We start from the raw sequence: 17,478 nt of genomic DNA on the forward strand, positions 1-17,478 counted from the left end.
GATCAAACTTTTGCCATCTTCAGAACATTTGTGTTATAGTATAACATATATATTTCCCACTTTATGAATCTTCATTAATGTCTAAGAAGGGCATATATTTAATTCTTAATATATATGTTCAGTCAGCGAGGATTAGGCTAAGAATTATCTAAGCTTTACGTTACCTCAGTCGTTCTTTATTTCAGTAGCATATATTGAAGTAACAGATTAAAAATGTAACAAATATTTAAAACAAATTTTAATATTTATGAAATTTTCAGTTACAGTGGATAACACTGATAACAGTAATGGAGTAAATTTGTTTTGACAGTTAAATAAGTATTTATGTATTGTTTGTATAGTCTTAGAGAAGTTTCCCCACCCAAAGAAATTCAAAACTTTTCTGTAACTTTACCTGAAGTTAGGATCAATAGTGCGTTATTTTAGACAAATTTCCACGAGTTGTTCTGTTTTATTTTAATATTGTTTATATAAACACTTAGTAGGGAAGCTTTTAGACACTTTACGTTACTGGTGAGTTATAATATTTTCTGCGTCAGTCGACAACAAAGATTATTATGAGGTGTTTGAATTTAGTTTCCGCCTAGACCTAGGCGTCATCTCAGTGACAAAGAACGATCACCAAACCAGTAACAGTTACAAAAAAGAAAATCTGTATAAGTAATATATATATTTATTAATATCTATAGTAATAAAAAATATAATGTATAATGTAACATCTATATTTTCATTGTTTTAAATAAGTATTGTTATTGTTGACATGAATTACATTTATAAACTTACTCCTAGAATGCTCGTTAATGTTACTAATCCAGAGACTTTATGAAATACCCACAAACGAGAATACAGGTATAAATACAAGTAGGCATTTAGTTCAGGATTAGTAAGTAGTGAATACGTTTTCACTGTAAGTAATGGCGTTCGATCTGTTATTTAGTAGTTGATGATTTTGTTGCTTCATTACTCAATAAAAGTAGTAATTAAGTTAGATGTACGCTGTGACGTAACTACAAAAATCGGGGCTTTGTTTATTTCGCTATAATTGTAGTTACATCAACAACAACCCCGAAATTGCGGGACATGCTTACGCCCATGTGCTAAAGTCTCGGAGTTTATAATGAAATACTGTGTTTGATATTAGACCTATAAATATTTATGTAATAGATCTACAACTTACAAGTGAACGTAGCTGTAGAAACTTCATAGGAAACAAAAAACAACAAAAACTAATTGGTTATTATTATGTGGCCTGAACCTTGCATTATTTTTACTAAATAATCTAAAAGAACCTGACAAACGACAGAAGTGATAGAACACATTCTAACACTAATGTCAGAATTGAAGTTATTTTAATGAAAATAGAGCTTTGACTAAACTTCAACTTTCATTTAACACCAGTTGTGAAAGGAGTTGCAAAGCGGGGTACTTGGCTAGACATGCAGATTTTTATTGATAGATTGAAAGTATAAAGGGCCTCCTAAAAACAGTTCCCGTGCTGCCAAAAGCAGCTCAATCGAGGAGGAAGGTAACATGCTGTCGAAAACTAATGTAATAATTTACAATTGCAATATGAGTAATTTTTTTGTAAAATTTTTATTTGTTTTTTGAATTTTGCGCAAAACTACACGAGGGCTATCTGCGTTAGTCGTCCCTAATTTAGCAATGTAAGACTAGGGGAAGGTAGCTAGTCATCGCCACCCACCGCCAATTCACGGCTAAAAGGGCAAGCATGTTTGGTGTGACGGAGATTCGAACCCGCGACCCTCAGATTTTGTAAAAGTAAGGTTGTTTCAACATTCCCAGCTTTAAGAGTTCTGAGGATAACCATATTATGATTGAGATGAAGAAAGCAATAGAAAGAGCTTTAAAAGAAGGTCAAGAAAAACAATATTAAAAACACACGAAGAGGAAGAGACAAAATAATAATAATTTTCTGTTCCTATAAAAATAGGCAAAATTAGAAGAGATATAATATTAAAAGAAAAAATTAAAAACCAAAATACAGCTGATTTAAGACACGATGGATGAAGCCATCAGAGGTATAGAGAGACTGAAAAGTACACAAAGGTGACACATTTGTTGTCTTGCACAATATGAAGAAAGTTTTAGTGCTATGGTCAATTCCTAAGAACTTGTAAATAGGAATATATGTCATTCACATTACATCCAGTGTCAATGAGACATTTTGTCCGATACCAACGTTCGTCTGGATGTCCGTGACACAACAGATACTAGTGGTCTAGGCACTGTTCGTGAATTACTGTTATTGATGTCATTTACCAATCATATTTTTATGGTAAAATTACAAACACAACTTATCTACTTATGACAGTGAATACTTATGTACGTTGCATAACGATATTATACGGGACTATGCACTACAGTTTACATTAACGATTTTTAAAGTACTGTGATTATGGTCTAGTGAACGCGAGGTCACGCTTGCGTTTTGGAGGGGTGAGGGCAAGTAACTTGTTTGTTTGTTTGTTTTGGAATTTCGCACAAAGCGACTCGAGGGCTATCTGTGCTAGCCGTCCCAAATTTAGCAGTGTAAGACTAGAGGGAAGGCAGCTAGTCATCACCACCCACCGCCAACTCTTGGGCTACTCTTTTACCAACAAAAAGTGGGATTGACCGTCACATTATAACGCCCCCACGGCTGGGAGGGCGAGCATGTTTAGCGCGACGCGGGCACGAACCCGCGACCCTCGGATTACGAGTCGCGCTCCTTACGCGCTTGGCCATGCCGGGCCAAGGGCAAGTAACATTAATTTTTCTGCCAATGAATAACTTATTTCTATTCATATTTTAACTTTAAAATTGAGGACAAGCAAAGAAAGAATTATGTTTTACCACCCTCTCCAATCTATTAAAGTTAACTTAAAAATTCATCTGATATTTTTTAGTTTTTATTCAAATGTGCATGTATCAGGTCATCCCTTAGGTAATGTCCGATTTTAGGTTTAGAAAAAAAGAGAAAGGATTTCAAACGTTTTAATGTTATTTAATCAATAATCTATGTTCCATTATTATTAATTACTCCCTGCCAACGATTCACAAGCTTCTGAATGCCACATCTATAAAATTATTGGGGTTTGGAGAAAAAGAATGTAGAGAGGGTAGTTTTGACATCTTCCTATGTTCCAATCTCTTTTCCATAAACTTTGAAATAGATGATAATCAGATGGGGTAAGGTCTGAAGACAAAAAAAAATAGTGGAAGTTTTCTCCAGTCTAGCTCTTCAATCTTTTGCAGGTGTGATCCTTCGTGTATGGGACTGCTTATTATCCTGGTGTAACACAACACTTTTACGCTTGATCAAAACAGGCCTCATTTCTTTCAGTGCAACATTCAAGCGCTCTAACTGTCGACAATAGAAGTCTGATGTAATCATTACATTCAGTGGTAGCAATTCAAAGTAGATCACACCAGCAGTATTCCACCAAACGCTTAAGAAGACTTTCCTAAGGTGGAGGTCATTTTGAACTGTACTTTATCCAGTTTACCCGCACCGAGCTATTGCCTGCGGCGCTTAACATTTTTTGGACAGGTTAGTGACGTTCACGATAATGCAAATGTCCACTCTTGCTCTCGGGACCCATTTTCCAAGTTTTTACACCTTTCCAAATTTTTGCAGATGACGGTGAACTGTAGAATGGGTTGAATTACGTTTCTAGTAGTTCTTCAACTGTTACAGCACAATCTTCATCAAATGCAGCCAGCAGCAAGTTATTATTAAACCCAATATAGCCCATCACTTAAGCTATAGTTACCTGATCTGAACTTCTGAAATCACCTTCGACATTTTCTCCATTGAAAGATTCCGCAACATTGTATGCCTAATGTTTTCCTCAGACACATCCATCTTTATGAGTTTATTTGATTAATGATCTGAAAAAGTGGAGTTGGGTTAGTTTCTTTTATTTGTTTGAACATTTTTATACACGTGCTACTGCATATTTTAGTCGTTAAAGCCTTCTACAAAGAAGAAAATGATGCACTTTCTATACTAAATTTTCGGACATTACTTATGGGATGACATGATAGTTCTCACTGTAAAAGTGGTTAAGTTCGAAACACAATTTTCCTCCTAGAAGTTGGGGACTTTACGGTACAGTGAATAAAGAGGATTCTATATCTGTTCACTTGTGTTATTCTTCCTTTGATGTCCGTATTCAATTCAATATACTGCAAATTATTTTCGTCTTGTGAACACTTATCTGTCGAAAAATATAAATTTTAATTGAGAAAATCCAGTTAAGAGATCTTTGTCACATTTAATAATTTAAACTATGTTAAGTCTTTGATCCTTTAATATACGATAAAACATATATAATCATCTAATAGCCTTACTCTGTTATATTTTCATATACAACTTAAATGTATTCGAATACTATATATGTGCACATAAAAACCAATAATCTTACCCTAAGAACAAGCATTATAAACACACACACACACGTCGAGAACAGTTTTATTTTTAAAATCAAAGCATGTCAGTGATACAGCAGTACACATACAAGATAACATTTAAACAAACCTACCAACAATTTTATTTAAATGCGGTTTTCTTAACACAACCTGCTTAACGTTATACAGTTCTGACCTCAAAAGGAAACAGAGTAAATATGAAATTTGCAATTTAATTTCATGTTTCATCAGAACAATTTAGTAATAGTAATCACCATTTTCAAAATTAGGTAAAGAATATTTAAAGTGTATTGTAACGAGTACCTGTCATGGTTATTGTGCCAGACTGTGGAACAAGTTCAAATCCATATGTGGCAAAAAGTCTGTTTTGAATTTTCACGTAAAACCACGTGAGGACTATCTGCATTAGCCATCCCTAATTTAGCAGTGCAAGACAAGAGGGAAGACAGCTTGTCATCACCAACAATTGCCAACTCAGTGAATAGTGGGATTGACTGTCACATAACACCCCCCCCTCATGGCAGACAGGGCAAACATATTTGGTGTGACAGGGATTTGAACCCACAACCCTCGGATTACAAGTCAAGTGTCTTAACCACCTGGCCATGCCACGCCAACAAAAAGTCTGTCTCCACACTTTGTAGTTGTAAGTGCATTACAAGAACAATAGTGAAATCTCACTAGATGGTTTAACAAATGTAGTCCAAGGGTTAGCAATGTTGATTTGCTGCTTTCCTTGCAGACTACCACTTAAAAATCACTAATGGCTAGTAAATATATCTTTCATGTAGCTTTATGTAAAATACAACGTTTTCTGAATAAAAATTAACACCACAAATAAGACAGCCCAAAATATCATGCTATAATTGCCTGAATTAGACAACAGTCACCATTTATTTATTTATTTTTTATTTAGACTCAAATATTAAATATACAGACAAATAACAAAACACTTAACATTAAATCAAAAATGTTAATCTTGCATTTTCATGCACTTAAAAAGTAGAGAAAGAAGTTTAAAGATGTCCAGAAGGTGCTGGTTCTGTAAACCATCCTCCTCGAAGAGCTAAAACTAAGTGTAGTACAGATCCTCCGGTTACTTTGTAGTCAGCTGCTGTTTTGTCATCATTCCTAAATTTAGAAATAGAAGTTTAGAAATGATATTAACTAATAGGTTTCTTTCAGAAAAAATAAAATGTAATAATATACTGCAGTTTTCTATCTTCTTAGACATGCTCCTACTTACCTACAATATACATAAGATTTAAAATGTATGTAGAAGTTCACACATTTAGAACTGGGCTTAGGTCTTCTTTGATTTTATTAAGCAATACATGCTTTGTTTCACCAATGTGTAGAGACTGTCACTTATGAAGACATAATATTCAAGGTGACAGAAATAAATACTAAATACATTTTGTAAAAATTATTATTTCTGCTACATTTAATAGCTACATTCTGATTAAATTAACTGTTCTCAAATTTAATTTCTAACAGATAACAATGGTTCAGTTGGTCTATTACCACTTTTAAACTATCCTGACACAGTCTTCTCTCAAACTTCTTCCATGTTGGAGGTTCTACTATATACAAATGGAAACCTTTTGTAGCCATTATACTGGAAGGCTATGGTAACAAACAGCTGTTGAAATGAAACCATGTGACCCCCTGCATGTTTAAAAAATTTAAAAACTAATATATGGCATGAGAACAAAACCTATGCAAGCAGTTAAGTTTAAATATATGGTAAACAGTAGTGGCCTTTTGACATGCTGAATTTTTAAAGAATCTATATCAGTATTAATGACAAACTTAAATTACACTTATTACTGAATTATTTATAAACCATAGTAGTGCTGAATCAATTTCAAAGCATGCAAATTTCACACTGTTAGAATCTTAACTCCTTAAATTTAAGCTTATGCTGCCAGCAGCTGGCCAAAAATCCCACATTATCCATTGGATGTTACAGTATCCAATAACATTCAAGTCTCACTGGCTAAAAAACCGATTTAGCCCATATTATCATCCACTTTTTATAAATAGGCCAGAAACATTGAGGTACAGCAATAATTATGGGTTTAAAGAATTACTGAATAATCATATCTTTATAAAATGACATCAATTATTGCTTAACACAGGAAATTTGTTTTTTTTTTTTTTTTTTTAAACAATCTGTTTAAAAGATTTGTACATGCAAACATTGAATTTTTCAGTGTTACTAAAATATAGTTTCCTAAATATTCAGGCAAAGACTTACGCATTCTATAGTTTTAGCATAATTGTATTTTATTTATTTATTATCACAAACATTATACAGTAAAAGCTATTATTTCCAGTATTTTTACATCTGGAAAACCATTTTCATCAGAACTTTTAATATTTCACAATACAAATGCTCAATGTAGCTTAGTATAAGTTGTGTCCTTCCTACCAGCAAGCTTCAGTGTATAACCATCTTTAAATGTGGTTTTATAAACTTTTCTTATTCTTTAAAACTTACTGTTATACATGTAGAAATACTGTACTTTAGTATGTTAATGAGGCACAAAATGTTCTTTATGATATCCATGTGATTTGTATTTACCTGGCACTGCTCAAGTTCAGCAGATACTGAGGACTGAAGAACTTACTGTAATACACAAGCTTCTGAAACAACTAGTGAAAACTAAAGTAGTTCTAAGATTGAGAGCTTTAAACCCTCATCAAAATTTACAATAAACAACTGAACATACTAAAATTGTGTATATTTTGAAAGACCTGTGAAAAAGAGATGTCAAACTTTGCCAGTTAAATTCACATTTTCCAAATAATAATAATAAAATATATTTAACAATTTATTTCATTTTTTTTCAAACCAGAAGGAAAATTAAAAAAAGAATCTGCAACAAATATTGAATCCGACAAACTGTCGTTAACATTATTCACATACCTAAATTAATTTAGGTTTCTACATGGTGAATTAGAATGGACTCTGAGCCCCAGAGATAATAAAAAGATTGTTCTTCTAAGTCCTCCAGAAAATTTAATTTTTACTTTATCAATTAGAAAGTTACACTTATTAGCCATAAATAAAGTTTCTATACCCACATTTGTTTACCACTGAATATAAGTCTTTGTTGTGCAGGTGGAATACCTTCTTTCTCTTCTACTCGTTCTTTGATTCTCTCTACCTGAAGTTATATAAAGGATGAAATTATAAAACAAAATGTTTCATAAACTGTGTAAACATTACCATTTCACCAATATTTAATATTTCTTAAATGTTTTATAACACTGATACTTGAAACCTTCCATACATGGTGAAACTTCCTAATTATAGACTTAAGAAAAAAAAAAGTAAATTTAACTGTCAACCAAATATTAAGTTACTTTGATCAAACCATGACCAATTGTCAATAGTTATAATATGGTGCCTTTTTCTAAAATAACAATAACCAAATTAAAAGGTTTACACATTCCTTTTTAAAAAGAATTGGTAATTAATATATTGATAAATCTGTACAAATTTGTATAACCTCAGTAATAATATAGATATGTATGAATAATACTTATGCACATCACTGGTGATAACAAATGTAAGAATACACCCTTGGTGACAGGGGTGTACATCAGAGATGAGAATGGGTTAAAAACTAAAAAAGGTGGGGCAGAGCTGCATAGGCAATTCAAAGTACCCCTCACCCTAGAAAATATCTGGAAAACAGATCTCCAGACATATTAACACCTCATTGCAGTACTGCATTTTGTTTGTTTGTTTTGAATTTTGCACAAAGCTACTCGAGGGCTATCTGCGCTAGCCATCCCTAATTTAGCAGTGCAAGACTAGAGGGAAGGCAGCTAGTCATCACCACCCACCGCCAACTCTTGGGCTACTAAATTACTAAAGAATAGTGGGATTAACCGTCACATTTTAACGTCTCCATGGCTGAAAGGGCGAGCATGTTTGGTGTGACTGGGATTCCTACCTGCGACCCTCGGATTAGGAGTCAAACACCTTAACACGCTTGGCCATGCTGGGCCAGTACTGCATTTAATAATATATTAACAAAACAAGTCCAATCTCTATTGTATGAATATGTTGAAAACAAACCAACTGTTAAACGTAATTAAAATAATTTAACTGTTTTGAATGTTAGTAAAACTATCATTTCCATACAGAAACTTAAACTGATCAGTTTAACAAGTTGCAACATTCACTTTTAGTTGTTTCTAAATTTCACAAAACACACACCAGGCAAAACTGTGCATACCCATCTCTTATTTTCAACTGATGACTAGTTAGTCAATAGAAGTTGCCTCAACACCCCTTTGTCTGGCAGAATCGGGGGAGAGGTCTGACTGTCACTTATAATTCCCATCTACCCCAAAGTACAGTCTGCTTTTGCAACAATGAACCATGAACTAGAAGCCCTAGGATAAAAATTAACGATGAACTCACACCTGGCCCATTTATTCTAAGAAACATTCTAACTTTTGTTTCACTCTTGTGTCTTTTTTTTTTTTAATTTCCTAAAATGATGCATGCAAATACAAGAAATGGACCATTTGGATTGATTTTTATACTTTTAAACACATCACAGTCTCATTTATAACAAGTTAACAAATGTTACCTTCTACAAGGAATAGAGAAGATCATTCTTTGTAACTTGCAAAAATCTCAGGTTTGCCAATTCACATACTTAATATCAAAGTACAAAACTGGTAATAGTATGCATTTGGAAACTTTTTCTTAATTTCTGCATAAAATAATCCTAAGCTTTTGTGAAATAAACAAATTTCAGTTAATCTTAAGCTAAGACTTCACTGAAATAATATTGTATGTCTTATGGATAATATTGTACAATTAATATACAAGAAAAATTAAACAAACCTTATCCGTTGGTTCTATGTCAATTTCAATCTGAAAAACAAACAAACATGTATTATTGGACAAGTGTTATCATTAAGATTACCTTTTACTTAAAGAACCTGACTACACAACAAACATACACTAGTGTTTAACTATCACTTAACAGTAAACTTAAGTCATCTTCTACGAGTAGATACAGATTTTTTAATCCAGCTTGTCAGGAAGACATTACAACCAATTTTTTAAAATTTTATTTATGAAGAATATTTTAACACTAGAACTGAGTTGTTTTTTCCCCTCCTCTCTTCTTATAATTTCCTTCATATTTAGGATGTCTCTTACTCAATGACTAATCAAATTATACAATTTTGTTGTTTTTTCTCATGCACATAAAAACTTTTTTCTCGACTTAAGAATACTCAGTGTTTACTTATGTGCTATGCCTTATTTTCTTAAAATGCAATTTCTAATGTGTTTGTTTTAACTTGATCCTCACACTTTATATTTATTTCAATAGAGAACTGAAAAAGCTAACAATTACAAACACTTGAGTGGCACTTGCAAATCAATATTTGCTCAGTGAATTTTTCCATGTTTCTTTACAACTATGTTGTGGTCATTACCATTTAGCCAGATTACTACCAACTGAACCCAAACAAAGGTCATGAAGGTTCTTTAAGTGCTCTGGTTAAATCAGTGTTGCATAATATTTATAATTTAAAAAAAGGAAAGTTTTATTTTACTGCATTTGTATTTTTGAATCTCCATATTTATAAAAATAGTTAATTTTTTTTGTCATATTGCAAAACTGTTGGATACTGCTGGTTTATGTTACAGTTACATAAAACATGTTGAACATTACAGAATTTAAAGATTTGAACTGAATTAGACAATCCAAATGTAAATGCCTTTTTTTTGCTGCAAGGTAAAAGTTATTTACTGTTACTAACATTACATGAATTTTGTTTACTTGAACAAAACAACTGCACTTAGATTTCAGTAAACTTTATTTTATCTATTACTATATTGCATAACACTACACTGGTAAAAGTAACAATTCTAGCAGTCATTAGATATGTCTAAAGGAAATTTCAGATATCTGTACACATGCACAAAGTGAATCACACTGTCCACCCCTGATCTTCATGCTATGATTATTTTATTACAATGTTACTTCATGCACGTCTTTACCTTACATAATTTCTGTCGTAAAACTTCCTTACGAGACTTTTTAATTTGAATACACCTGATATAAATATCCACATATCCAAGATACAATTTTTCCATTCTTTACAATTGAGATACCAATAATATTTTAAGGAGGTACTCTTATAGATAGCAAATCAAATTTTTTATACTTGTATTTGTTTTTATTGCCTGAATACTGTAAGACTAAACAGTTTAATTTGTAAAAATGTAACACTGAATCACTGTCGAACTTTCTTCATAATAACAGAACATATGGTATTCAAAATCTGTGTTTATGATTAAAATTTTGACTCACCTCTTTTCCTGTGAGTGTCTGGACCAATTTGACGTGAAATCCAAGCAAGTTAAAAAACAAACAAAAAAAAAAACATTATAATTTGGGAATGAAACGTGTATAACAAATAAATAATAAACATAATTTTAACCTCACAGTCACATGCCTTTGGTTCTCCAGTCAAATTTACTTGACTTTATTTAAACAGCCATAAGAATTACCACTTAAACTCAATAGCTTTTGAACTGTTATAGGTCAGTAATTAATTTTAAATGAATATAAGAATTCTTAAAAGGAAACATTCTGTCTTAATTGTAGGTTTATTACACACTATATCAGGGGTTCCCAACCTTTTGGCACTCGTGACCCCTTACCTAAAAGTTTGAAACCCGTATGACCCCCTACTTAGGGCTTACTATCAGCAGCTTAAATTTTTCTTTTATTTTCTGTGATGGAGAGGGAAAGAAACATCTAAAAAAATATTTTAAAATTCTGTAATTATTTATTAGCAAATTAAATCACATTGGTCCAACCTGAATTCACAAAAAGAACATATATTTCTTAAAATAATATTAACATAGGTTTGAACAGCTATCCAACCCAGCTAGTGAGATGCCTGATGTTGCATTTCAGCAGCAAGCTTTGAAATTCGTGGCTGAGCGTTTGTTAGAGCCAGTCTCATGTCATCTCCAACATCCAATCTGTTCCTATTCTTTGTTTTTATATTGACAAGAGTGGAAAATCCTGCCTCACTCAAGTAGGTAGAAGCAAATGGAACAAGGACACGTAAAGCTATCATGCTGACTTTGGAGTATGACTGACACATAGCGCACCAGAACTGAGTCACGGATTTCACCTTGAAGAGATCACGAGCTGAAGAGTCGTTCCTTAGATCCAGAAATTCATCTTGAATATCATCTGGGATGCTGGATACATCAAGTTCAGTACAAAATGGGTTCCTTACCAGGGCCTCCTGTTCCTGTGATAGCTCAGGGAAGTAACGCTCAACTTCCTTTTCTAGAGACTGAATATGTTCGGTAATCTCATCCTTGAGGAACTGATCCAGTTGGATCAGTATCCGTCACTCCACAAAGTTTTTCAAACATAGCGATGTTTCCAAGATTGGTTTTCCGACGCCAGTTCTGCAGTTTGGAAACAAAGGCCCAAAGACTATCTTGAAAAAGGAGAACATGTGTTTCCCTTCCTTGAAGCTTCAAATTGAGCTTGTTCAGCTGGTAAAAAATGTCGGCTAGGTACACAACCCTTTTATTCCATGCTTCATCTTCGAAGTGAGCTACAAGATCTTTTCTTTCTTGAGTCTCCAGGAATAGCTTTATTTCATCTTTCATTTCAAAGACACAATAACATTTCATTTCGACAACCAACATACTGCTGTGAAGAAGAGAAGAACTTCGTGGTCAGCATTCATGTCTTTTCATAGTTCTTTGAATAGGCAAGTGTTGAGTGCTTGAGTCTTCACATAATTTACAATTTTGATTACAGATTTAAGCACTTCCTGCAGAGAGGCAGGAAGAGTCTTACTGGCGAGAGCATATCGGTGAATCATGCAGTGGATGCCCTTTGCTTGAGGTGCTAGCTTCTTCACTCTCGACTGGAATCCTGATTTCGATCCCAGCATAGCCAGTGCCCCATCCGTACAAACCCCACACACGTTTTCCCATTGAAGATCTTCATCTTGAAAAAAGTTGAAACTTTTTCCATGATATCATCAGCTTTTGTTGTGGTTTCAAGTGCACTGCAGAATAAGAATTCGTCTTTGATGTCACCTGAATTAATGTATCTCACGAAGACAAGCAACTGAGAACATGACTCCTCTGCCAAAGCTTCGCGACCCCCTGGGGGGTCGTGACCCACCGGTTGAGAACCCCTGCACTATATCAATGACAAGTTAAACTTAGGGCCATTAATCTGTATGGTTTATAGTGTGAAGTTGAGGAAGATTTAGGGTAATTTAGCAGTAGAGTTTATATTGGACAGTTGCATGAAATCTGCAAACTTAATGAAAAAGGCACAGTTAGTGTTACCAAAACAAATATGAAAACATCTACTGAGAAATGGTTAACTCTGAAACTACAAAACTGCTATCCACTTCCCCTCCTACAAGATTCTTTGTAACATCACTGTTTCAGTAAGTGAATAAAGCAAAGGAAGGCAACCTAAACAATCAAATCCACCTTTTAATTCTGAAAAGTTAGAGCAATGATCAACCCTAGTGAAACATTCTTTCATGTCTACATCACTTTCAAATGTTAAACAAGTTCATAACTTAATAAATATCAATTTTGTTTTAAAATAAGTTTTATCTGATCTTCCATATATGTAATAGACCTTGTATTTAAAATAATTATCTTATTCTGTCATTTCATCACTCAACCAGACATTCTGGGCAGTTTAATCAGGCTTATGACAATTCACAAACTTTAAGTAGCTTCTATAACAGCTGCAAACCCTATCATTCATAATGACTGATATGAAAAGTTATTTCTGTCTTAAAAAAATGAAAGGTGGAGGAAAACAGTAACACTTTTCATTATTAATGTTATTGTTACTGGATACCTAGTATATGTGCTAGAGATGGGTTCCATTTAGGCAGGTTTGGTAGTAGAATATTTAAGGAAACAAATGTATTTAGTGAAGATTGTAGTATGGAAAACTGAGTTAAAATATTGATAAAATGTCTAGGTAGGAAAAATAGGAGTTTGGAAACAGATATAATTGAAAGGTACAAAAATAGGCTTAGTTATTACTATTAATCTAATATTAGGGGAAAAAATATACAAGTTCATGGCTATAGTTGAATTAAAAAAAACTAGTATTAAAATAATTATTGAAACTTCTGAGGTTAGATAAGAATGGCACTAATAATGGATGCCTGTCGAGACTGAAAGCAAAAGAACTGTAGTCACAAGGTTGAATTTATATGGACTACAATTAGCACCACAAGGGTAAAAGTTTTTTCTGGAAATTGTTATAGACCAGCTAATGAAACATTGTTTGATGACATCAAGTATACTGTTAGTAGGAATACTGTAGCAATAATTATGGGAGACTTTAGAGTTAGACATTGACTGGGATTGCAGAGAGTTAAAACATTAGAAGGAGGCTACCATTTTACGTTTCTTGTTAACTAATAATGAGGATATGATTGCAAGAGTTGAAGTGGTAAACACCTGGAGAAGAGTGATCATTACATAATTTGGTTTGATGTTCTATAACACATTGAGATAATTTGATTTTAACTTTCAGAAAGCCATTTCTGAGACCATTAAACTAACTTGTAACTAATGTTTTGTAACAGATGAAAGGTTAATGTGATGGATTTGGAAATTTTGAAAAACAAATTGTTTTTAATTCAAGATGGGCATGTTCCAGAAAAAGGAAATAGACAACTGGAAAGATGAAATACAATCGTTTTACTCAAAACATAATGGATAATATCAAATATATTCTACAAGTTCAGTAGGAAGATTTACAAAACCAAAAGAAAACCCCAAAATTTGATTTAAAAAAGGGCTTTGAGAATTAGCTAAGCAATAATGTTAAAACAACAAGAAGTTTTTAACAATTAAAAGTAATGAAAACCTTACAATTAAAAGATGCTAATGGCAAGGACTTAGTTGATGACTATGAGATGGTTGAGGTGTTAAAGTTAAGTTTTTATAAACAACATTAGCAATATTCCTGACTGTGCCTTTTATAGTAAGTACTAGAATTGAATAAACCAGAGGGATTATCCCTTGATGGTAAGGGTAAGGATAAATAGTAAAAAATAAAGAAATAGAACTAGACAAGTTTTCCTCTATTTTTCTCTCTCTCTCTAATTATTGGTATGCTAGCGGAAAGTGAATGTGCACCTAAGGATTGGAAAGTTTAACATTACTCCTATTTATAAGGAGGGATTTAACTGTTCTAGAGAAGTAAAGTTCAGTCAGTCTTTCTTCTATTGTTGGAAAATCCAAGTCTGATGAAGTAGCTTCACAATATTCTAAAAGTCCACATGGATTTACAAGAAGTAAATCTTGCCTTACTAAGTTGCTATGTTTTTTTTTGAGGATTCTACTTGTTAACTGGATAGTGTGATTAAAAAAAACAAAGATTTTCAAAAAGCTACTGTAATGGTGGACTTCAGAGAAGAACTAGTTAATTTGTCTGCAATTTGGTTGAAAGGAATACAACAAATGGTTGTTATTAATAGTTCATTCAAACCATACCCTTGTTACTAGTATGGTAACAAAGGGATTAGTGCACAAGCCTTTTTGTTTATATAAGAATGATACTGATAGGGCACAATCAGTAAATTTTGCTAATAATACTAGATTATTTTGTATTTCAAACTTTACTGACTACAGGATAATTTAATCATCTTGTAAGCTACTTTCATATGTGTGTTATCATAAAGATTACACATTTAATATAGATGAGACCTCACCAAACAGTACAAGTTAAAAATAAGACACTGGCACAATGGAGGATAAGTAACTTGAATAACTGAAATAATTTTATGCTAGAAGTAAAACTAATAGCATTATAGGGTATATTTATTGGCAATGATTACAAGTCAAAATAAATAATTATTTTTGTATAAAATTATCACTAGTTAGGCATTTCTTGAGACACACTGGAAAGTTGTGGTTTTCTTATCTTAAACAGAATATTGATTTATTGTAAGGGACTCAGATGAGGGCTCCCTCAACAATAGTAAGGACAGAAGGTTTATCTCATAGGTTAAGATACTTTATTGTCTCTCAAGGAAAATAAAGGATTGTAAAAGGAAATCTTATTTAAGTTTACAAGAATGTCCAGAAGTTTAAAAGGATTATGGCCTCCACTTTACTTCTGCTGTATTTAAGACAACAGGACAAAAGTTTGAGATATGGGAAAAATTAAGGCAGACTAGGTTACAATTAATTCCAAGACAGTTTCATTTTACTAACAGGGTGATCAACTTATGAAACTAGGTAGGTAGTGATAGCATTGGTGGGAAACCAGTACTTTACAAGTGTTCAAGAGCAGAACTGTGATTTCCTGAAGAGTACTGGAGGGGAAACTTTTTTTTTTTTAAGGATAGATGTCTAAAGGCAACATAAAAGGACCAAGTAGTCATAAGCTATCTGCACTTACTCAACATTTGAGTCCTTGAGGTGCACCTAACACCTTTATAATAAACTATAACAAACTGCACCAAGAAACACCAACATGTTTTAAAAATCCTTGTAGAGAAAACAGAACAACAACCAGAGTCCAGATGCAGGGATCATGTAGCAAATCCAGCCAAGAAATACTGGTTTTGACATCTCTACTGGGAAGATGTAACCACTAACTACAAAAGTTTGATGTTCATTTAGTATTTTCACATTACTACAAATACACAGTAATGGACAATTTTCTGTGCCCTTCACAATTTTACACAATGCTTTTGTAAAGTCTGTCAAACGTAATATAAATTATATATAAAATACTGTTATAATATTGATAAATCATTTGTTTTAATAAGTGTCCAGCTTTTCATTACTCCAGAACTTAAAGTACTTGGATTATTTTTTAATACCTGTTATTTTTTTATGCATCACAACAATTTAGAAAGTAAATATTTTTTACACTGTTGCGTTTGAATATAATCGTATGTGAAAAAAAAAAAAATCATCACCACTACTTCTAAGCCTAAATGGATATTTCAGGGGTGTTTGGTTTTCTATTTGTATATATATATATATATTGCTATCAGCTGGCAGAAATTTGAAAAAGTTGTTGTAAAGATTTTAACTTAAACTTATAAACGTTCAGTTCTTTATCATTTAATTCTGGCATTAACCTAAGTAACTTATAACTAGGGGTGGCTAAATTAATTGCGTAATGTTCACACCACTAGTTTCCTCAGCTGCTTATAACAAAAATACAAACATGGTTAATTTATGGCCAAGGAAAGCGTCGTTGGCTCATTATATAAACAAAAGCATAAGACTTAGATTTTGGCCTTATTAAAATATTTCAGTAATGCCAATACATTACAATCTACATATTACACAAGGTCTATACCATATACGTCTAAAATGCAGCGTGTGAGATGTTTTAGGGTAATGAAACTAATAACGTTAATATTTTTATTAATTATTCTTTGAAATTGTTGTCCTACCTTTACTTTAATCAACATTTTTACGCAGGTGAAAGGCTACAACACTAATCCAGTCGAATGTACAAAAGTAATATAAAATCTCTTAGTCTCCCCTACTCATTTAACTTTTTGATCTCTCTATAACTGCAGATTACATTCAACTGCTCTATTTGCTTTCAGACAACACTTACTACCGGTGTACCGCCAAATTCTTATCTGCAGTTGTTATGCGCATGTCTTTCATTTGCTAATTATGAATTAAATTATATTGATTCTTTTCATCTTTATACTAAATTCAGACTAGTAATGACAAGATTAGTTACTTTACAATAGGACGTAACTTTAAAACACTATATAACAGTGCTAAATGTCAAAAAAAAAGTTTTAGGTTTTAGAATTATTTAATTTAACCTCAAACTATAAGATTGTTCAGGGACATGCAAAGAGGTTTCTTTAGAGGGGTGTGTGATAAAGAAATAACTCTCAATAACATATATATATATATATATTGTATGTATCTGTTCAATGCGCTCTACCCTCACTCTGGTAGCAGGAAAATTTAAATTCCTCTGTAAGCCC

The 17,478-nt window shown here is 32.7% G+C and overlaps 1 protein-coding gene across 2 annotated transcripts; it reads right to left on the bottom strand.

Moving 5' to 3' along the window:
• Positions 1–4,458: 4,458 nt before the first annotated feature.
• Positions 4,459–17,091, bottom strand: LOC143237422 (ubiquitin-like protein NEDD8). 2 transcript variants are annotated; one of them, XM_076476659.1, is made up of 5 exons: positions 16,921–17,091; positions 10,788–10,805; positions 9,305–9,334; positions 7,522–7,604; positions 4,459–5,562 (listed from the first exon to the last, which is right to left on the bottom strand). In XM_076476659.1, exons 1-5 carry the CDS (start codon positions 16,936–16,938, stop codon positions 5,448–5,450), a joined length of 264 nt encoding a protein of 87 aa, XP_076332774.1. In that variant the 5' UTR covers positions 16,939–17,091; the 3' UTR covers positions 4,459–5,447. The 2 variants fall into 2 exon arrangements, with proteins under 2 accessions (XP_076332774.1, XP_076332775.1); XM_076476660.1 differs by lacking the exon at positions 10,788–10,805.
• Between the last annotated feature and the right edge of the window lie 387 nt (positions 17,092–17,478).

This window comes from Tachypleus tridentatus, chromosome 13 (genome assembly GCF_004210375.1).
Source record: "Tachypleus tridentatus isolate NWPU-2018 chromosome 13, ASM421037v1, whole genome shotgun sequence".
In the NCBI taxonomy this organism is placed as follows: domain Eukaryota; kingdom Metazoa; phylum Arthropoda; class Merostomata; order Xiphosura; family Limulidae; genus Tachypleus; species Tachypleus tridentatus.